Below are 23,886 nucleotides of genomic sequence, written 5' to 3'. Positions count from 1 at the left end.
TAATGAAAATCACAGTAATTATATAAGTAAATATCTTAGATACAATCTACGATTTCGGAACAATCCTCTTATTACTTATAATAAAAATCACAGCATGCATACAAGTTTAATTATTTTTGATACTAATAAAATACAACCTTACAATAAAATCAGTCTCAAAAGTTAGTATATGAGGAAAGTACTTAATAATTACGTGAAAAAAAAATTCAAATAAAAAAAGAAAAACTATATTTTTACTTATTCTGAATCGCTTTCAACTGTATTGTTGTCAGCTTTAATCAAATTAGAAAAAAATAAATGATATTCCTTAGGTATTATCAATTTGTGACACATGTCCATTAAATCATTTTTATCGATTGGTATTGGCGTATTGTAAGCTGGGCGAACATCATGAAATTCTGTATTAGGGACAGTTTTGTTACGCCTTGCTCTAGGTTTATTAGCACAATCAATCCAGTTATACGAATCTTGCGTGTAACCAGTTTTATAAAATAATTTGTAAGGATTTTCTACCTCAATTCTTATTTCGGGACTTTATTCCACTGCATCTTACACCCATCAGAGCTAAAAATCCAGTTATTAACCCTTTTAAGCATCGTTTTGAAGTCCATTACCAATATCTTGAGACACTTCTGTGACCTTATAAGATTTTGCATCGGTTTTTGCAAATTGAAAAGCCGTATACTTAATGTTTAATTATTAACTAAGGGTCGTAATTCAGCCATCTGGGATATTACTTAATGAATTGGGAGAATAATATTTTCTAAATCTATGTGAGTTCGCTCTCATAGAACTCTTGCAGTGTTAAATGTTTCAGAGTAAGCAAAGCTAAATCTTTATACAAAGCGGTCTCATCTCGTTGGTCCGAAAAGTTATTCATTAAGGTATTTCTTATACCCTGGGAGGTTTCAGAGATGCCGTTCGAGGTGATTGTGCGAGCGGCATATCCGGTAATTATATTGAGGATGCCGTTTAATAAAGCTAGGTTACTAAGCTCAAATCCTGACTGCCCGAATAAATTGCGTAACAAGTTGATCGCATAAATGAACAAAACGCGTGAACACATTCGGGTTGCCGTCGAACTCGGGTAAAAGGCGTAAGGCCTTATAGACTTGATCTACTAAATCAACGCTCATTTTTTAATAAGATTTCGCTCAAATATTAAACAACTAGATTCTACACTATCGCTATTCTCTAAAATACACTCTAAATACCTATTCGCATCGATTTGATTCTGTTAATATTATTTGACCCAGAGGTCCGCGATTGACGTGGATGAAAAATTTTGAAAAATTAATAGAACTACTTGAGGAAATTAACACTAGGAAAATTACAAAGGAAAATTAAAATAAAGGATAATTAAAGTATAGGAAGGCGAGCAACTCTAGTAAGAGGTACTCACCAAATCTGCATTTCTCTGTTTCTCGATATTCGGATACTCCTCCTTAGCCAAAAAAATACAAATTAAACTTAAAATTAATTTATTAAATTAATTAAAGAAACTATAACTAAATTACATTGGTAACAACACAACAAAAAAAAAGATGTTGTTATTAAGTTAATACAATTGTTGATTCTAACATTGTTATCAGTTTCGAAGTTCCCAGCTGTCCCCATGTGGGACAAATTAGTTAAAATAGTAGTTTTAAGCCCTGCAACAAATTGCCCAAATTTAGGGTTTGTATTTAATACCTTAAGTTCCCACGAATGCATCCAAAACGGTTTTCGAGTGCATCCTGTTGGAGCCTCCTTGTCAGCCAGACTCTTAATATTGTGCTTTAGGAATATGGACGTTTTCGTTGGCTACCAATAAATTTTAAAGTACATTTTTTTTTGTCTTTAAAAAGTTAATGGGGGCTTATTGCAGTTAAATTGGTAGCATGACACTTTCCTCTTCTCAAATCTGATGATTCACTGTTTAAGCAGTCAAATAATTTGTCCATGTTGGCAATGACATTGGCTGTAGTCGGAGCTGCTGCAGTAAGGCTTCCTGTAAGGAAAAATAGATATATCAGGATGGAAATAAGGCCTTATATATAATTTAATGATATACACTTTCCTCTTCTCAAATCTGATGATTCACTGTTTAAGCAGTCAAATAATTTGTCCATGTTGGCAATGACATTGGCTGTAGTCGTAGCTGCTGCAGTAAGGCTTCCTGTAAGGAAAAATAGATATATCAGGATGGAAATAAGGCCTTATATATAATTTAATGATATACACTTTCCTCTTCTCAAATCTGATGATTCACTGTTTAACCCTTTAACGGTCACCTTGACTTTTTTTTTAATATGCAATTTATTTTAAGTAATATATATTTTTTGGCCCGAATTAAAAAACACTGTCAAAGTAAAATAAATCTAGACTGCATATTTTTCGAGAAAATCCAAAAAAACAAGTGGCCAGTAGACTGGCCACTGACCGATCTGCACCACTCACTATCACGGCAAGTTCACTGGCCAGTAAACTGGACATGCACAAAAAAAGTACATTTAGAAGGAAATAGAATAAAAAAACAATACGTAGCCATCAGCCTTATATTTCAGGACATGAATAATCACATTTCCATAGTTTGAACTATGTTACGATAAAGTTTTCTTCTAAAAATAATCACATTTTAACAAAAAGTTCTTTTAAAAATATTCATCGTTTTAACTTTAGATACATATTATAAACGAAAAATTCTTCTTAAATTTAATAATTTTTTAAATCCTATAATTATAAAATCTTAATCGGTTTGTAAAATTGTCAAATACTCATTATGTTACCTTTAGGAATTACAAATCAAAATTTCTTCTTTCAAAAATATAAAACTAACAGAAAATTCTTCCTCTTAAATTTAATAAACTTTTTAATCCTATTTTTATAAAATCTTAATCAGTCATTAAAAAAATCTACAAATATTCATTGTTTTAGCTTTAGAAATAACAAAACAAAAACTCTTCTAAAAATATAACCTTGCAAAAAATTAGATTTTCTTTTTCATTCCTGAATTATGAAATGGTACAAAGCATTCTACACATAAGGCGACATTGCACTTAACACATTCATAGGTACTTCTCTTTGGCTTAGAAGCAGTACTGCAATATCTGCATCGTCTTAAATTTTTCTTGGTTGACTTTATTGGCCTGTGGTCATTCTCATCATCGTCATTTTGAATAGGTACAGAGGGTTTTTCATCTCCAATAAGTTCATCAGCTAATTTGCTCCTGAATATCAAATGAGTCATGGGTTTTGTACCCCCAGGGTAAGCCTTCGTCCAGGTATCCTTGTAAACAATGTAGGAGTTGACAATCGCAGATTCAATTAAATAAAACCAAATTTTCATCCACCAACGTCGTGATTTCCACGATATATTATAGGATGCCATGTGTTGATCAAATTTATCAACCCCTCCCATGTATTTATTATAATCGATAATAGGACTAGGACAGGCGACTTGTTCCTTATTACCCTGACTATTAGTACGGCGCACATATCCTTTTTTGCTTGGGTTATGCATATTTGAAGCAACACAAACTGCTTTTTTCCCTCGGTCTCTCCATTTACTAACAGAAATGTTGGATTTCGTCATTGCGCAAGCACTATCACCCAAAGCCATGGTCCGGTCAAGGGGAAGTTTATTAGACGGGAAGAATTTTCTTGTAGGCATAATAGTACCAACAGCGAAAATTTTTTTTCGCAACAGCTTGACTAATAAAGGCAGAGAAGTAAAAAATCTATCAAAAAATATGCAATAACCCAGATGCTCAAACATTCCAGCTAATTTCATAACAACTGTTTCGCCCAGACTCATTTCCCTCTCAACTTGTAACTTTCCTTCGTAAACATCAAAGTTAATCATGTAACCCGTTACAGCGCAGCATATTACCCACACTTTGAAGCCACGCTTTATTGGCTTCAGTGGCATATATTGTTTTAATGTTGATCTACCTTTGAATGCTATCATACTTTCGTCTATTGAGAGTTGCTGATGCGGACTAAAAACAGAAGAAAAAATCTGTGAAAAATGGGTGAGCAGAGGTCTTATTTTGAATAGGCGATCGTAACCTGCGTTGCCCCTGGGGATCATTTTTTCATTATCGTTCACATGCAAAAATCTCATTATTTTTAAAAATCGGCGCATGCTCATGACACTGCTAATTCTTGGCACATGAAAATTTGTATCTTGCGACCAATAAAGCCTTAGGGAGGGTAAACTGTGGAACCCCATAATTATCAAAATCCCTATGAACTTCTTCAGCTCCTCTTCCGTTAGGTTCAGAGTCTGATGGCACTGTGTGGCATATCTGTTACTTTCAGTAATCATGAGATTGAAAAAAAAAGGTGTCAAGAAAAGGGTAAGTATTTGTAGTGGTGACTGTAAATTGACTTCTGTATTTATTCCAACATAATTTTTGAAAGTACTATTTTTGAAAATAGGTGGCTCACGAAAATGTTTATTGCTCCACTTATTTAGATCATCGTTTACCTCAATAGTACTTGGGGCTACTTGAGGATGGGGTGGTAGGGGCGAAGACGGGGGTGGGGGCGACGGCGACGGAGGTGGTGGCGGTGACGACGGGGGTGGTGGCGGCGGCAACGGGGGTGATAGTGGCGACTGCGGCAGCGACGATGAGGATGTTAAATTTAGTGAAGGTGATGATGTAGAGGGAGGAGGTTCTGACAAACGTGATGGTCCTGGCAGTTGGTCTCGGTTTCTCCTACGGGTACTACAGCTACTGGCATTATTGGTGATGATACTGTCGTTGAAACAGTCTTCACCATCAGAATCACCACCAACGTCAGAATGGACGGCCTGGTCATCTGTGATGCCCATAAAATCATTCCACTGGTCTTCATCAAGTGCTTCCAACTCCGAGTAAGTGTAGCTTTTTCTAAAGCAAAGAAAATTTCGTTTGTTAATATAAAATTAAAAGATTTTTATTAACGTTTCAACACTGGCACGAAAATGCACGAAAAAAGTACTAAAACTGGCGGGATTTTGGGTTATAACTACCGAACCAGAATGGTTGTGATTAATCTATTAATTAATATAAAAAAAAGCTTATTATTATATTGCAAATAATATTATTTCAAGTGATCACACCAAAACAAAAACTTTATGCAGTAGTTCAAAGTTACATATGTAATTTTTAGGTTATGTTTTTCTCAAAGACCGACTGGCATTCAATCGTTCATAAATCACATTTTTATTATAAAACTATATCATTATTGGGAATAACATTAAAGCTTAAACTATAATCAATAAGTTTTACTCACCTGTTAAAGCCAGACATATTTATTTTCACTTTAGCACATCAAAAAACATCCTGCACTCGCGCGGTGACAGTAAAAACTACGCTGCGGGCGCACAGTGGTCAGTATACTGGCCACCGTGAAAAATGGCGCGAAATTTCTTGAGCGCGCAACTAAAACGAACGCTGGCTAGCTTACAGGCCAGCGTGCTTCAACACAAGTCGGAAAAGTGCATAAGGTTGAACTTCGGAACAAAACTGTATTTAATTTCGACCTTAACGTAACAGTCCAGTTTACTGGCCACTTTGTATGAGCCGTCCTATAAGGGGTTAAGCAGTCAAATAATTTGTCCATGTTGGCAATGACATTGGCTGTAGTCGTAGCTGCTGCAGTAAGGCTTCCTGTAAGAAAAAATAGATATATCAGGATGGAAATAAGGCCTTATATATAATTTAATGATATGAGATTTTAAGGCAGTATGGAAATATTCTGAACTACATATGATTATAGAAAACCTGGCTTAGGTCTCCAAAAATTGTGAAAAACATTGATATTATATTTTGAAGTGTGTAACGTACCTTGCGATATTTTAGAAAACATTCCAGCTGCAACAGAGTGGCTTAACTCCTGAGCAGCTAGATTTACTTTCATTTTTTGCTTGTTATTGGGGTTCAAGTCATCCTTTCTCAGACAGGGGGCACAAACGAAATTTGGGTTTTCGTTGTCAATTTCATAAAATTTTATGATGACTGTGTTCCCATTTAGCAACACCTGTAACTAAGAAATTATACGTCAATATTATGAATCATCCAAGGCTTCTTTTAGTTGGTAGGGAGATCTTTCAATAAACCTTAAGAGTTTCCAAATTTCAGTCTTGATGTGAACATTAAGTAAGTTAATATTAATGTGTAAAATCATAACTCACCTCTACCTGTCTGTAGGTGGTAGTTTATATTCGTATTACATTCAGCATTGTATTTTAGAAGCTTGTTTCTAAAACATTTTTAGTAAATGTGGTGTGTCAAACATAACTACAATTTCCCTATTTTCCATAGTTATATATGGGTGTTCTGTAGATACCCCCAAGATAGTAAGAGCTTTCCTGTTGACACCATCTATATCACACACTGTGGCTGCAATGTTCACTCCAGCTTGACAACACTGATGAGGAACCTGAAATGACATTAAGAATGCATTAGTGTAACAACTTGTAGAAAGATAAGGTAAAAACAATAATTGATCCCACTTGATATTTCAGTCAATATTCAAGTGTGTATCAAAAGTTTTATTTGCCTTTGTATTAAAAACTGCTAGTCTATCTGCTGTGTAAGCAAAACCACTTGAAAAGTAATGCGCTATAGGTTGCTTAACCTTCTTCCCTATTCCTCCAATTATAAAAACAAGGGCAAAGCTCATCCATCAGGCATCAGCCCTGATCTTCCTTGTGTACTATGATCTTGAAAACCCTCTACTAAGTCACTTTTGCACTCATAATTTAGGGTTTTTTTTTTTCAATGACATCTCAGCAAACATGAGTATTTATTCATTTCCACAGTGTTTTTGTGTTTTAACAAACTTTTTGAAAATTTTGAAAACTGGTTCATTTAGTCCCACACCAAAAGGTACCTACTCTGTTCAAAAGATTCTTTAAGGCGCTTGGTGTGACTAAAGTGAATAGCCTCCGCAGCAAACAGTTGCATGTCGGGGATCTTTTAAATATTCTTAAGGCAGTTATTTTTTCTTCTTTTATTTTCGATAATTATTGAACTAACTTGTCTCCTTCAATTTCTTTAAAAATTACAATCTTATTACAATCTTAGACTTCATAGTCTTCAGACGGTTTTGGAGCTGACATATTTTTGTTATATATTTGCTGAATTTTGAAATAGGTCTTTCTTCCGTTCTGTTGGCTTCGGTCTACAGATGGGCTGAATATCACCAACATCATTCAAATTGCTTCTCTCATCCAGTGGTTCCCGAGCTTGAGAGTGTGTGGTACAAAACATCATGGAACAAGCAAATCGTGTTTAGACTGCAAGAGAAATATTAAATATTAACCCTTTATAAGGCATAAGCATCTAGGGGTGGATAAGTAAAACTGTTGATGGGTTTAGACCATATTTATTGTAGTTTTTCACAAAATGCAAAAAAAAAAGTTAAAAAAAAAACACGGTGGTAAATATTTTCCCGCTACCCGTGGCCCTTTACTTAAATTCTATGAAATGCAGTAAAACATGGTATTATGCAGAGCGGAACGTTGCATTTTTCACATATAACTTTCAACCTTTTGTCTTTTTCTTTTGTACAACACATTCTGCAACGTTTATATGTAGGCGATTCAACGGGCATATGATCTCCAACGTTGGTGAAACGAACTTCCCGGGCGACAACATGCAAAGCCTTTTGGCGGTTCTCAGACGTAGCAATTTTTTTTCTGCAGATATAGTTGACTAGACCACCGGATCGTCGTTTTCTTCTCGAGAACCCACTGATCAGTCCTCTAGCAACAGAGACTCGAAATTCAAGATGGCTTAGTTTTGTCGCATTCGTATTTTGGCAATATAACAATAATAATATATAATAAAATATTTTCAATATTTTATTATATATATTTCAATATAATATCAATAAATAATATATTTTCAATCATTCTCTTTCATCTAATACTTTTCCTGAGTTATGGCGTCTTGCTCATGTCATTCCTATTCCTAAGCTTTCCAACCCCTCCTCACACACTCATTATAGACCGATTTCCGTGCTACCATTCTTGTCCAAAGTTCTTGAAAGAATCGTTCATAAGCAACTAACGCACTACTTACATGACAATAATATCCTCAGTCCTTTCCAGTCTGGTTTCCGCCCTGGGCACAGCACTGTTTCGGCTCTTGCTAAAATATGTGACGACATGAGGCTTGGGATTGATAAGCAGCAGGTCACAATTATAGTTCTATTAGACTTTTCGAACGCATTTAACACTGTTGACCATGATATTCTCCTCGCAATTTTCGAAAACTTAAATTTCTCACCAGATGTTGTTAATTGGTTCCGTTCCTATCTTTATGATCGCGCACAAAGAATTCGAACCATTGACAAGCTCTCTTCATGCAGCCGTCTCAGAGCTGGAGTACCTCAGGGTGGTGTTCTTTGCCCTCTTCTGTTCTCCATATTTATTAATTCTTTAACTTATATTCTTTCTCTTCCTTTTCATTTATATGCTGATGACTTGCAGATCTATCTGACAACTCCTGTTGACGATCTGGCCACAGCAATTGGTCGTGTTAACCAGGAACTTGCAGTTATATGTTCTTGGTGTAAATCGTATGGACTGTCGATAAATCCTAATAAGTCGCAAATTTCCATAATAGGTAATTCTATACAGATATCCAAAGTAGATGTTTCCTATCTTCCTCCTGTCTGTTTTGGTGGCTCGAAATTAGAATTTCATGGTAGTATCAAAAATCTAGGCCTTATTCTAGACAGCACACTTTCTTGGAGACCTCAAGTTGCTGAGATCAGTCGCAAAATATATGCTGCAATCGGCACATTGAGAAAGTGGAAAAATTTCTTGCCTATCAAAACTAAGATATCACTTGCCCACACACTTCTTTTCCCTATTCTTGATTACGCTGATGTCTGCTATTCTGACCTGTCTGAAACTCTCCTTAATAAACTTGAACGCCTTCAAAACATGATCATCAGATTCATATTTGGTTTAAGAAAGTACGATCATATCTCAGATTATCGAGCACAGCTTAACTGGCTTAAAATAAGAGAACGCCGCAACTTACATCTTCTATCTTTTCTCTACTCTATCCTTTTCCATCCCACTACTCCCCCATACCTAAAAAAATGTTTTACTTTTCTTGGCTCGGACGTGCCCAGTACGTTAGGCCTTCGTTCTCAGGGTGACAACAGACTTAAACATCCTATATCTCACAGTCAATGTTACAGCAAATCTTTTTGTGTTAAGGCCGTAAAACTGTGGAATGCCCTCCCGCGAGACATTCGCCAAGCAGAGTCGATTGATATTTTTAAACGACGTGTTAAAAAACATTTTCTATCTACATATCGTTAATAACATTTATTTATATGATATTTATATATTATTATTTGTAAATAATTATTGTTACTGTATATTTTATGTATCTAATTAGTTTTTTATGCATATTACTATGTAGATATATGTATGCCTCAATGTAATTATGTATGTGTATATTATATGTATGTATGTATGTATGTATGTATGTATGTATGTATGTATGTATGTATGTATGTATATATCGCACCTTTGGGAACAAAGGGTCATTTCTGCATGTTTTCCAACTTTACAGGAAGAGCATTAATTATTATTTTTTTACGTAATTTTTTAATAACTCTGTACTGTTTTAGATTTTTAAGGCGATTTTCACAGTCTTAAATTAATTAGTTCTTCACGGACAAGCGTGAAAATTATTTTTTTTTTATATAAGAAGGGGTTTCAGAGAAACAAGCCATAAACTGAGGGAAGGCTACCAAAAGTGACTTTTTGTTACAAATCTCTTACTGTTATATTGCAGAAGTGACCTTTTTAAAAAAATAACAAAATCATGAAAGTACGTATTTTTCATGTTTAAGGATGGTTTAGTAAAATTGTATTTGATTAGAAACCAATACAAAAAAGTACACTATTGGAGGTAAAGAAGAAGAATCGGTAAAATACTATATTTATCAATAAAATGGAGGATTATTAAATGAAATAAGTCTTATTATCAAGTTTTTATATTTAAAATTCAAACAAATGTCATCAAAAAAAAATGTAACATACAATTCGAAATAAATTACAGAAAATGGCCTTTAAAGTTACTGTATAACTAAGAAAACCTTAGTACCTATATACTGAATAGTTATCAAAAATATTAGCAAAAAGTAAAAAAGAAAACAGTAGCAAACATAACAGTAGCTTGCTATGTTAGTATTATTAAATATGTATAAAAGTTAAAGTTGTACTTAATATTTAATCAAATAATCAAAAAAATCTCTAATAAATATGTCTTAGGTTCATGGCATATAAAATCTAAACAAAATTAGGCAAGTCCCACATTTAAATGTAAATAATCTTTAACTAAAATCAATCATCAGTCTTAATACGAAAGTAATTACAATACGATTAAAGAGTTCACCGTTCGGCACTTATCATCTAATGAAACGAGTATGGTGAATAAAATCTTATTAATCTATAATTTCTCAAAGTGACATAACAATATTATCTTTTATATTTAACAGTCTCACAAATAACTCTAATGCTTAAACATCTATAAACACGTTATAATATTAAATTTCTTACAGATACTAAAATCACATTTTTCACAGCATTGTTTAAGGACTTTACTATCCAATTAGGAAGGAACTACAATTTTGGTAAAAAAAAATATATAAAGAAAATCAGTAACAAATGCTCTGCTAAAAACATAGCATAAAGCACGAGTACGACTCGCATTTGTGTAATTGTAAAATAAAGAAATATCAAAATATTGTGTTGTAAATAGTTTCATAAACTTTCGGTATAATGTTGGTGTCAATTAAGTTTTGTATATCTGCCTTCTTTCGAGCAGTTAAGGGGATTTTACTCTCATAAGCCTGCTTTAATGTTACTTCGTGAGGTTGTTGGACTCTTGTGCTTCGTGTTACTGTTTGAGTACGATTGACTTCAATCCAGTTGCCCTCGTATGAAGTTTTGAAGTAATAAACATCGCTCTCTTTTATAAACTTCAGCTGACTTATTTCAGTTACTTTAATAGCTTGTCCATTTTTTGCTTTGGTTAAATTCAAACTAATATCTTCGGTCAGACTCTTAAGGTTATAAAAGTCAGTGAAATTCATTTCTTTTAAATAGAAAGGATTACCTGTCTTTTTAGCTGACCTTATCAGTTGACAATACTGGGCTGGGACGTAAATGGGGCCAGATTTTTTGGCCCGTTTTACAGCTTTCTCTATAACAGAATGGGCGTTATCAGCCGCACTTTGTGTATGCCCTCGAATGAGGAATTTATGTTGAATGGAATTTATTTGCAGTTTATTTACTGCATAATAATACAGGTTAATCATAAATCTGAAATCCAGAACAAAACTATTACTCAATAGATTAGCTCTAAATAATAACATAAGTAAAAAACTGTCTAGTAAATATTGATCTTAAAAAGGCATTATTATGATTGTTTGTTAACATCATTGAGGAATTCCTTTGCTCAGCAGTGAGAAGACGTCCATGTATAAGCTGGAATGATGAAATATACCAAATTTAAGCTACACTTACTTGTTTTTTTGTTGTCCACAACAATTATCTGAGTAGAATATTACGTCACAATTTGGATGTTTCTGAGCTAATTCTTCCAGAAAAATGTAAACGCATGAGCCAATTTCATTAACTCCACGGTTGCCTAAGCCTTCATGCCAAAAGAAACAGGAAGTCTTTTTCTCCTTGAAATCTGTCACCTAAAAACCAAGTTAATAATTGTTTTTATTTCCGTTCCAGAATCGTCAATGTTAATTATTCTAGCCGTGTATAATCTATATTAATTTGCTCACAAGGCACTTTGACCTTAGTAAGAAAAAGATGCACCACACTGCCCTGATGCAATTTTAGCATAATCGTAACAACTATAAAAAAACTTACTGTAAAATTATAGCAGTTCAATTTAGATTTATAGAAGAAAGCACTTGAGTTCCCAATAGGTACTGGCAATACAGCCTGTAAATCATATATTGCAACAATTAAATTGTTGTGTCCCAGTTCTTTTAATAGTTTCATATCTGCGTCTTTTTCTTCTCGGCTTAGTGTTTTTTCTTTCAAATGGAGCTTATACTCAACTTCTTTTTTCAATTGTTCGGGCTTGGATAAATTATGATAAGAGACGCACTGGTCACATTGATCTTTCTTAGGAGTAAAAAAAGATAAATTGAATTCGTGGTTGAAGACTCTGTTATAAAAATCATAGGATGCACAAGGTTTGTCATTTGCTTTTCGGTCTTCACAATATAAACGATGTAGTTCAGCAACGGTGTACTGTCCATCTATGTATTGGCGGGTTGTTTGGGCTCTTAGATAGTGGCTTTCTATTCTTGGTATGGAGTTTATATGTGACCGTACGGATTCATGGATTTCAGTATCTATTCTCTTTTTGGTAAGTGTACCTCTTCTATCGGGTGGAACGGTTCCTGTTGCTGTTCTTTTGTCAATGATGTGGCGTAAATATCTAGGAGTAATGGCCAAAGTACTTAATAAAAACGTTTTACACACACGAACCTTATCACCATTTATAGGTAAATGAAAACAGCTATTAGGTTTTCTTGCAAATTTAGGGTTGGTTTTTAGTCGTCGGTAGTCAGATGCGAGCGTGGTAATACACGAAGCAATATAATCTCGCTGCCTCGTCAGACAGCCTAGTTCCCAATATCCTGCGAAAAGCTTTTGTCGATCTTCAATAGAAATTCTTTTCGAACAGCTGAATAAACATTTTTCAGTACAAGGCGGTCCCATTTTTTTGGCTGGAATAACTTTTCCTGAAGAATTAGTATGTTCTTGGCCAGTATTCTTAAGAGCTTTACGTTTATTTTGCTTCCAGGCAGCAGGATTTCGGGCTTTCTTTTTAGCTTTAGTCGCAACAGGTGTATTTTGAAATTCACATTCAAACTGATATCTCATCTCCGTATTTAATTCATTGTTAGAGTCTTGAGTAGCGATTTGTTGCACGATCGGAGGTGGTTCCTGGGCATCAAGCAACTGTGTATTTGTTTGGTTTGGGGTTTCAGGTAAGTTTGTCGATTTGGCTGATTCTGAATCTGAGCTCGAAGATGTCGTACTCGAACTTGAGCTTGATGACGAAGAAGAGTTTGACGATGGAATTAGTTTCCTTTTAAGACCTTTATCGGGTACGAAATCTTTATCTCTATCGCTATCTGTTCCAGAAAAATCAGATCCATTACTTTCGGAACTGGTTTCTGTGTTATCTGTAAAAATATAGCGTATAATTAAAAACAGCGTTAAACAAAATAATATGATAATTCTTAACACAGAAATTAGAAGCATACTCTGTCCTGACTGAGATGTTTCTCCTGTTGAATTTCCCTCTTTGACATAATTAATTATTTCTTTAACATTATCTGTTTTTTCTTTGACCCCGCCTATAGTTTCTTCAACACTATCTGTTCTTTCTTTAACCTGTTCTGTAGTTCCATCAACATTGTCAGTTCTTTTTTTGACCTGTTCTGTGGTTTCTTCGACATTATCTGTTCTTTGGTTGTCATTAAGCCATTGTAATACTTTGAGATCTAAAAATAAAAATAATTACAGATTATAGACGATGTGAAATATTTTATGGATCACAATTATGCTTTTTCTGTTTATTCACCTTTTTCGTTGTTATTGCTATTATCTTGATGAGGTACCACCTCGCAACCTTTATGATCTATTTCAGAGCAGTCTTCCTTACTCAATACTTGTTTTTCACTGGATGAAGCATATATTCCTTGACGCGCAAGATTACAGAGTAGCAAAGCTCGTTTAGACATTATAAAACCTAAAAAGTATAAAATACCTATGACATTAATGTTAACCTTTCAACCATAAAGACGTTTCTTTTTTTAAATGACCCATACATTCTATTATAAAAATAAATACTATAAATATAATGTCATTTTACAACTTATGTAACATTAAAATATCAAGCAAGAGATTATTATATTTTAAAATTAAATGGCTCTTTTAGGTAAAAACCACAAATTAATCCAATAAAATGAAAATAATTTTTCAACAAATTGTCGTTTTTAATCAAAAAGTACTTTATGTTCTCATTAAATTAACTATTTATTTTTATAATAAAAAGACACTGTCTATCAAAAACAACTTATTCATTTTATAAACAAAACAATCATTTTTATAAAACGTTATTTTTAAGCATAAATGCTAGTTTGTTAACATCAAAACAAAGAGTATTTTTTGAAGCAAAAATAACACTTCTATACAATAATAACGTTCTGTCATCATATAAATACTAATCATTACAAAAATAATGTCACTTGTTTACAGAAGTAACGTTTTGGTTCCAATGATAAGAAAAGTTTTATGCTATAATATCATTTAAAAACAGAAGTGACATTATGTTTACAGTAAACAAATACCAAGATTTGGTAACAAAACGTGATTCTTAACCAGAAGTAACATTATTATTGCAAGAATTATGTAAACAAATAGTCATTACTTACCGTAGTGCCTCTCCGTCACAAATGCGCAAGTTCACACTTCGGCTGTCAAAACACTACTGACAGGATGAGACGTTACGTTTCAAGCAAACGGACCAATCTCGCGAAATAATGTAACGTCCCCCCTCCCTCTAAACGATGTTATTCATGCGATTGTCACCATTTTTGCTGTGTATATAAAGTCGATAATCGCGGTTTCTTCTACATAATATTTAAGTCGTTTTTAGAAAAAATTGCAGAAGTGACGCTTTGTTCCCAAAGGTGCGATATGTGTTTCATACATTATATACTAAAATATTTACTTATTTATAGGTTTTTTTTTTTCTTTTTTAATAATTATGTAAGTTTATCATATCGTAGTTTTTATCTATTTATAATTGATCTCTACTCCTTAATTTGTGCACACCTTAACCGCTGCTACTGTATCGTGTCCTGTACCCAAAGGTTATCTGGAAGAAATCGCTATTTAGCGATAAGATCGCCTTTGTACATCTTCTATTGTATCTTTCTTTACATGTGTCTGTATTTCGGTGTACATTAACCCTTTATAACTCAATGAAAAATATTAATTTAGATTGTCGATTTTTTAGTACGTCTTAATAAATAAAAAGACACGTATTTTTTAGTTTTTAATTATTTTTTAATAAAAGCTAAAAAACTTAAAAAATAGGGAATGTGACAGATATGTTACATTGACTCATAATGTTCCTCTACGTCCTAGGTAATAATTATGTAAGAACAGTAACTCTAGGACGTATGAAATGCTTTAAAGCAGTTATTCTGCTTATTGTAGCACAATGCTACGCCACACTTTTCACAAATGGTTTGTGATACGCCAACACAGTTCGGATACTTGCAGCGAATCCTTTTTTCGGCCCATACAGGCCAGTGCCCAATTTGGTCCTGTCGCACAGCTGTTGGAGGGACATATTGGGCTGGACCCTTACGTTTTTTTGCCTGGATTTCAGGTTCAATATTTCTCCTTGTTGCAACTGCTTTTGTCCCAATTTTGCAGAGCACCGTAGCGATCTCTTCGCGAAAATCTGCTGACGATAACAGATTGTCTTGTGGGTTCTTTATTTTGTGTACTCTTTTATATAACAGCCAAGCATTGGACATGACAAGATCTAAAAAATGGTAAAACATCCGGACCTGCCATCTTTTGCTTCGTAGTTTTATTTTATATCGACCCATTATGCTGTCGATCAAATCGACGCCGCCCATATGGCGATTATATTCCCCAACTATCTTTGGGCAGTCAATGGTCATATATCTTTTATTCACCTTGTCGTACCTTGTGACTTGTGACTTGGGTAGCTCACCCACAAAACTTGATGCAAGTGTAACAACTTTATTGTCTTTCCAGGCGACTGTGGATATCTCCGTTCCTTCGACGCTACCAACGTACTCCACCGAGTAGCCACGTTCTTTTTTTGAGATCTCTTTATCCGTTGGCAGTTTGCAGTCTGGTATTCGGTTACGTCGGATGGTACCAAGACTTAGTATGCCTTGTTTAGACAGGTATTCCAAGAGTGACAAAGACGTAAAATAATTGTCGAAATATAAGCGGTAATTTTTATTTCGAGGTATTTCACGTGAAAGTCTGACAACAACATTTGATGCAGCACCCAAATCAGGCTCAGTAAACTCAACTTTATTTTCTGCTCCTGTTTCCGGCTCAAATTTGTATGCAAATCCACTTACACCACTTAGGACATAGATTTTGTAACCCCATTTATTCGGCTTTTTAGGATTATATCTTTTCAAATTGTGTCTTGCTTTGGTAGAGCAAATTTGCTCATCAATACAAAGATACTTTTCATATGGCACATTTTGGCAGATATCATTTAATTTTTTTACGACCGGTCTAATCTTAAAAATTCGATCGTGGTTAGGATGATCGCGAGGAACATTTTTTGAATTATCATTGAAATGTATGAAACGCCTGATTTTTTCAAATTTATTAACTGGCATTGTATTTTGTACCAGGGGTGTTCCTAAATTACCACTCCAATGCTTTGTTACCCTTGGAAGATGTACTAACGACATAATATATACAAGTCCGATAAATTGTTGTATATCAGTTTCAGTAACACGAAAAGCCATACTCGGATCTTTCTGAACAATATACAGATTAGTTTGATTGGCAATTTCTTCAATCAATTCTTTGGGAAAAAGTTTAAAAAAGAACTGGATAGGACTATTGAGGTCTAAAAACTCTGGTGGCAAGGTTTCATCGCCCGTAAAATGGATCTGGTGGTCATTTAGTTCCAGGTTCTTCTTTTTCCAGCGTACATTCAGTTTAGGCTTGCTTTGACGACGTACCGACGGTCCTGGCTTAAGAGAAGGTTCCGTGGTGTCTAGGTGTTGAGAAGTACTTACATCGTGCTCAAGGTTCTCAATAATTCCGTCGATACTCGATCCTTCAACCGTTTCAAAAGGTCCCTCTTCAAAGGGGGACTCCAGATCGGGAATAAAAGATGGGTCCGCAACGCTGTCATCGTCACCATCAAATCCATCCTCACTAGCCTCATAATCAAAGAGGTACTGCGTAATTTCATCTTCCCCTAAGCTTCTGGAAGCCATTCTGTCAAATAATAAAGAAACGGTCAGTATACTGCACTATGGGAGCATTATTACGCAATGTAACAGAAATGTTACAAACAAAAATTTTATGATTTTGTCACAAATTACGAAATATTATAAGTGACTAACGATAAATAGTTAAAACCATAGACTTACCTACTAGATTCACGATACAGATTCGTATTTCACTTAGTTATTATATTTTATTTTTATTTTTGTAACTGTCATTCGCAAACAAATTCCACAAATTGGCGGTTACTAATTTTCGAACAATATTTGATGTAAGTAACGCCATCTATTAACTCACAAATGCACCAATTTCAGCGAGCAGTCTGTTACCGTCGTGAAACATTGACTTAAAATGGAATAAAGTATCAATTTGAAATTTTATGAGCAATGAATTGGTTTGTTACAGTTATGTCACAAGGTGATATAAAGGGTTAAGAATAAATAAAAATAACAAGTATGCATTTGTTATACTTGCATCTAAAAGGAAAAAGAATATGCGGACCCACCATCTCCTACTCCTTCTACCAACTGAATAGGTACCTTTTATGCGATCAAAGCGATCAACGCCTCCCATCCTTTTAGTATACTCCTTTATTGCTAACGGGCAACTGATTTCTTGTTTTGTGCCATCTTTCTGAGTCCGTAAGACAGTGGTTTTGCCAACTTTTGGATGGAATGCATTACTCAATAGTAAAACCTCCTTGGTGTCTTGCCAAACTAAGAAAGATACATTTCCCTTCACTCTCCATTTATATTGTCCTTTTGCAAGCTTCTGTTTAGTTTTGACAAGTACAGGAAGATGTTTTCTGTGTCTTCGTACGGTTCCGGTAGCATAAATGCCATTTTCATATAGATATTGCATTAGAGTGTAGTCACAGAAGAAATTGTCAAATGTAACAATAATATGATATTCCTCCAGTGCTTTATTTATCAGCTTTTCAGTCAACTTCTTCACAACTTTGGATCCTAGTGCCGCGCTTTGTAGATTTAGAAGTTGTTGAAATAGAATAATAAACTAATTTTAAAGTTATAAAATTTTAGTAGCACGCGGTCAGAAAACGGGGTAGGTTCGGAATCAGGCGCGTTAGGCACCTGATTTTCAGCCTTTATTTCCTTAGCTGGCCCACGCCGCGACAACGTACCTTAGAAAGTAAAATGGAAGGACACTGGCCTGACTAATTCCCGGCGATGATGGTCTTCAGTTCCGTCTTTGTCCGATGACCCGGCGGAGATCTCCACCGGTGTAAATGCCGGTAATCAGTCCGCCCGTTATTAATCGAGGGCAGTGACTCGATTTGTAGCAAAGTATAATTAAAGATATAAATCTAAAAATAAATCCTGGAACGAAGAAAGTTCCGAGTCAGGAAAAGAACAATTCAGAAACCAGTGTCACAATTAGCAAAATAATAAATAATTACAATTTTCTCGTTAAGTTAAGAACACCAGCAATATGTAATTATAATAGATATCATGAGAACTTACCCCAGCGGGATTTAAACCGAGTTAGGGTCGAGGTTAGGTCTCGAGGTTCGGCGGCAACGAAGTGAAACAAAAGCATCAGCGGCATCTATCAAGTCTGTTAGAGAAAAAACGCCGATATGAAACACAAATAGTCACGAAGTGTTGAAAAATGCCGATAGATGGCGCTACAAGTAGAAGCATGATAAAAATAAAGTGAAAAAACTTAACCTTTACTACAAGATCTTATTTATTAGAGTAACGTTCCAGCACAACGTTACACTAGTCCTTCCTCTGTTCCGGTTTCTGATTTTCCAGTGTATATGTAGAATTCATACAGGTACCCAGTTTTACTGTCACAGCGACACCATACCTTGTAGCCTCTTTTTATTGGTTTCAGCGGCATATACTGTTTCATGGAAGATCGGCCTTTGAAGAGAATCATCGATTCATCAATACTTTGGGATGAAGAGTCTTTGGCATTTTTCTGAGATGCCTGATTGATAAGATCCAATAATGGGCGTATTTTGTAAAGTTTGTCATAATCCTCGCTTGTCTTGTCTGGTATATGTGCTTTATCATTCAGGTGCAGATTTCGCAATATCTTCTTGAAACGCTTTATGGTCATAGTTTCTGCTATTTCGTCTACCCTGAAACCAGCTTAAGTAGTGGGAACAGAGAGTAAGAATTTTTTTTATATTTGGTAAGCTATCAGGTGCATTTTTAAGTATATATTGCCATTTTTCAACTGTACTTTTCACTGAAAATTCTTTATCATCATTAGTGTTTTTTTTTTGGATCTCTTTAAGTCTTATACATTCGGAATATATATCCTGCATCTTAATATTTAATCCGTCTTGTAATTTAGTTTTTATAATTATCATTTCAAAATGTTCAAATTTAACCGCAATTTTTAAGGACACGTTAGGAAGTATTGAAAGCCAGTTATCTTCGCTAAGGTCAAACCATTTTTCCAACCATTGATTCCTTAACTACATATAAACAAAGCCAACGGTCAATTTTTCTACAATATCGTTGATAGTGAGTAGTGACATCTGTGACAAATGTCAGATTGTCACCTGTCCTGTCACATTCAAAACACCACATCTGACATCTAACATTTCGTTCAGTAATTTTAAATCCTTTCCATCATCCGTTTTACCTTATGTGTACCGTTAAATACTTAAGTACCCATAATGAGTATTTTGTTTCACGCATCACAGTAAAGATTGAAAATAAAGTATTTTCATATACTTTATTTGTATGCAAAAGTATAAAGTATATTTACCAAAAATAAAGTAGAATACTTTATTATAAAGTATGGTTGGCAACCCTAATTGTGGCTCTCTTCGTGAGGTCTGTTGGGTGCCAGAAGAACTGGATAAATTTTGAATTATTTTTGCCCGTCTAGGACGGTTACTGCTGATTGGTTGGGGTGATTGAATAAGTTGGCTTACAACAGACCTATTACTTATATCACTAATAGGGCTATCAGGTGGATCGGGTGTGGGTGCTAGAATTCCATCATGAGGCTCATCAAGGCCATCTAAAATCCTCTGAAGTCTCGCTGTACTATACTGCACATCTTCCTCATCGGATTCTAAATTATCATCTGACACTTAGGGGTCATCAGGTAATCCAAAAATCTCCTCTAATGCGCAAGCTATCTCTAAGTCATTCAATGCCTTTTCAGTCATTTTCAAATCTGTAACAAGAAATAAATACTAAAGCTATGACCAGCTCCACGGGCAAAGGAAATATTTTTACCACCACAAAAAACCCCTACTAACAAAATTTGCGAAATCCAAAATTGAAAATATGCACAAATATCAATGAAATATACAATAAGCTTTAGAAATAATAACAACTTACCGTTCATGAATCGCAGATATCAGAGATTTATAAAGAGTCTTACCGAAACACACCCGATTTCAATCTTCCAAATGTCACAGCAAAAAACTAAAATGGTGACTTGTCATTATTATAGATAAAACATTTAGACCAAATATCCATAAAAATGTTACCAAAAGAAAAAAAACTTTTCTTAAAATTCGTTCAACAAATAATTTAGAAAAAGATGGTGGGAAATATATTCCCGCTGCCTTAAAAAGGCTTAAGTAACAAAAATTAATATTGACAAACATAACATAAATGAAAAGTTGGTGCATCAGTTATTAGATAGGTGACTGCTAGTAGCTTTAGTTGATCAGGGCACTCTGTCCTTTGGATGGTAACGCCCGGTTTCTGAAACGTTTGTCAAAGTACAGGTCTACTAAGCGGCTGTTAGATTTAAGACGGCTGTCAAAATTAGCTAGTCCTCGATTGGTTTGATTTGACATTCGGTTTGTAACATCTGGTCATGTAACATCTAATATATAAAATTCTCGTGTCGCGGTGTTTGTAGTTAAACTCGTCCGAAACAGCTTGACCGACTATCATGAAATATTGTGTGCATATCGGGTTGGTCTGAGAATCGAACAACATCTATTTTTCATACCCGTAAGTTAGGGGGGGGGGGGGGTTGAGAATGTTAATAAAATATATCGACGGCCCCTAGTATAAAAATTGTAAAATGACCGTTTCTACGTCGTCTATGAAAAAAGGCCTAAACGTTTAAGTCTTACATGTCGGTTTTTACATAGGAAAAATCAAAACATCATTTTTTGACGTAAACAAAATATGCAATTTAGAAAATGATTTGTATTGTTAGCATTTTTTACATAGTTACGTTCAAGTCGAAGTGATTCATTCTCACGTCTAAAAAATGGCAATCAGACTGACATATCCTTCTATACGTTGCTCAGTGTCATGATTGTTAGTAAGCAACGAAAAAAAAGACATCTTCTCAATATAGGAACATAATGGGCATAATACTAATAGTTTCATTAGCATTAGTAAAAAGTTAAATGTCCACCATAAATTGTTTATTTTTATTAAGGTTGTTCTTTTATTAATGTTATAACTTCTTAGTAATCAAATTATTTTTTTTTATAATTCTAATCAGACTTCAAGTAACTATTATCAATTCACTTATCATCAAATTATTTTAACACAAACAATAATAATATCTATACTTCTCGATTTAAAAAAAAATAGGTAACATGTTTTTTTTTATCTTCTTAATTTTTTATTTTATTTCTGATCAATTGTCTTACTTTTTCTTGTAACTATTTTGTTAAAGGTACAATTAAGTTGTCGATACCCTTCTTCAAATAAATCGTATTTAAACTGTACAACGTCTGGTTGTTCTGCACGAACTTTTAACTATCTTATTTTATTCCAACAAATTTTTTCTTCATTGGTGTCTTTAAGCCAGTATTTAGTATTTAGCATAGCTTTGAAATTAAGTACAAAATCATTATCAACTTCTATCATTTCATATGGAGGACCTTTTTGTTTTGCCCAACGAACCAAAGTATACCATTCGTCAGGCACGTATATCAATTTATTATTTGCTGTTCGTTCTATCAACGAGTGAACACTATCAGCCTCGTTCTGCGTGTGTCCCTTTTCTAAGAATCGATGGCACACGTCTATATTAAAAGTTTTACTTGCATACAAGTACATAAAAAAGACGATTCGATTACGGTTTTGGCCCGCTCAATTGTCGGACCAAAAACGAAAATCTTTTATACCAGCTTGAACTCTGTTTCTGATAAATGAAAACAAACAACATGCCACTTATTTTGCACCTCGTTTTGCTCGTGATTCGTCCCACATATAACAAATACCTTTTTTTAGTCCAGCATCAAACACAGTAAAATTGTAAACGGATAGTTTCCTTTTATAGTATAGTACGCTAATTTAACCGTGTGGAGTATTATTTATCTTTTGAAAATCATACATCGCTGTGCAAAATTGGGACGAATCAGACTGAGCTTCAATTTTGTCTATAGTCTTTAATTTTCTAGCAACTTTTTTATTGTTTATATGAACATTGTGTTTTATTTTATCAGCTTCAAATGGTAAAGTGTTGTTTTTAAATGCGTGGCATACGTTACATTGGTCCTTCTTTGGTAAATAGAAGGCAATATTTAGTTCATAGTTTATTATATCCTTATATTGCCGCAAAGAAGAAGCAATATTTTCTGTAACATAAAGGTCCTCACACCATTTTAAATATAAATCATACATTTTTTTGAAATTCAGTTCACTGTCTAAATATAATTTATTAGATTCTTTGCGTGTGTAATGACTTTCTACAGGTATAAAGCTATTTGCATGTTGAATCGCGCTCTCTTTCATTGCAGGAGTAATAATTTTCGGATGGTTTTGATGGTAACCTCATATCTTTTGAACACATACCCACCTCATTAATGGACAGAACCTTGCTTTCCAGTTGTGATAACCTGATGAATTCTCATTGTACCTGCCAACGCAATTAATTCTTCGGGAACTTTTTGTTGCATTTCTCTTATTTCTTCCTCTGATATAAAAAATGTTTCACCTTTTTTTCTGATTCCTTCAACATCTTGAAAGCGATGGTTGCATTAGGAATGTCTGTTCCGCGAGATACAAGATCATCCAAAGTTCTTTTTACTGCTCCACCCACCCCATCTGCCGCCCCTTTTCCATTGGATGCTTCGAAAAAGGACCAAGAAGCATAATCCAAAGTCTTTAAAAAAGTCGTAAAAAGATAAAAGTTCTTTTTCTGTTTTTATTGTGTGGCCGGGGAATCAGAAAACATGTGTACAGCTTTTAAGGAAGGAACTATTTGTTTCGCATATTCAAAAACTGGTGAAAGGTGAGCCCAAATCGCTCCAGGATCGTGGTCACAACATGGAGATATAGAACAAAACGATGTCGGATTTTTGTTCTTACTATAAATTACTCCCGTATGGAGAGAAATGACATCGGGCATCTTTGTATGGGACACTTACCTACGGCGAACAAAAATAAAATTAGGTCCGGTGGATAGGCAATTAAATCTAGTTACAATGGTACAGTTCCCATATCTGGGTCGTGGGAATAAGAAGAAAATAGACATTAAAAAAATAATTATAAATGTTTTTTTAATGGGCAATAATAATTAAAGAGGAAAAAAAGAATCAAAAGATGACAGAAATAGGACAACTCTATGTATTAATTAGTTAATCAAATGTTAGAAATATCAAAAATAACTAATAATTAACATTAAAGAATATAGTCATCAGAAGTGAGGGTAGTTAAATAAAAAATATATATAGATGTTGAAATATGTTTTATTATCGGTCCAAGGTCAATTAAAAAAAAAAACATTTTTCTCATAACTTTTATTCTGCTGCATCCAAATCTAAAATAGTTTCATCTAAAAACGCCGCAGGTGCGTGAAATTCGTCTTGATGCCCAAGATAAAAAGTATACCACACTGGCGATGTG

General features: G+C 34.3%; 2 protein-coding genes across 2 annotated transcripts; both read right to left on the bottom strand.

Moving 5' to 3' along the window:
* Nucleotides 1–9,980: 9,980 nt before the first annotated feature.
* Nucleotides 9,981–14,608, bottom strand: LOC123662782. The gene is made up of 6 exons (XM_045597579.1): nucleotides 14,479–14,608; nucleotides 13,626–13,793; nucleotides 13,306–13,545; nucleotides 11,891–13,224; nucleotides 11,531–11,709; nucleotides 9,981–11,326 (listed from the first exon to the last, which is right to left on the bottom strand). Exons 2-6 carry the CDS (start codon nucleotides 13,783–13,785, stop codon nucleotides 10,741–10,743), a joined length of 2,499 nt encoding a protein of 832 aa, XP_045453535.1. The 5' UTR covers nucleotides 13,786–13,793; nucleotides 14,479–14,608; the 3' UTR covers nucleotides 9,981–10,740.
* Nucleotides 14,609–15,222: 614 nt separating this feature from the next.
* On the bottom strand, nucleotides 15,223–17,061 carry LOC123662781 (piggyBac transposable element-derived protein 3-like). The gene has a single exon (XM_045597578.1). The coding sequence runs from the start codon at nucleotides 17,059–17,061 to the stop codon at nucleotides 15,223–15,225; it is 1,839 nt and encodes a 612-aa protein (XP_045453534.1).
* Nucleotides 17,062–23,886: the final 6,825 nt, after the last annotated feature.

This window comes from Melitaea cinxia, chromosome 19, assembly GCF_905220565.1.
Source record: "Melitaea cinxia chromosome 19, ilMelCinx1.1, whole genome shotgun sequence".
NCBI classification, from domain to species: domain Eukaryota; kingdom Metazoa; phylum Arthropoda; class Insecta; order Lepidoptera; family Nymphalidae; genus Melitaea; species Melitaea cinxia.
The sequence above is the reverse complement of the archived record's forward strand: the minus strand, read 5'-3'. Positions and strand labels throughout refer to the sequence as shown.

Bases quoted from the DNA above. Each gene is read 5' to 3' on its own strand.
- LOC123662782 (XM_045597579.1), bottom strand. From the start codon at position 13,785: ATGTCTAAACGAGCTTTGCTACTCTGTAATCTTGCGCGTCAAGGAATA. The intron at 13,546-13,625 runs GTGAATAAACAG...TTTTATTTTTAG, and splicing joins TAGCAATAACAACGAAAAAG to ATCTCAAAGTATTACAATGG. The intron at 13,225-13,305 runs GTATGCTTCTAA...ATATTTTTACAG, and splicing joins AACATCTCAGTCAGGACAGA to ATAACACAGAAACCAGTTCC.
- LOC123662781 (XM_045597578.1), bottom strand. From the start codon at position 17,061: ATGGCTTCCAGAAGCTTAGGGGAAGATGAAATTACGCAGTACCTCTTT.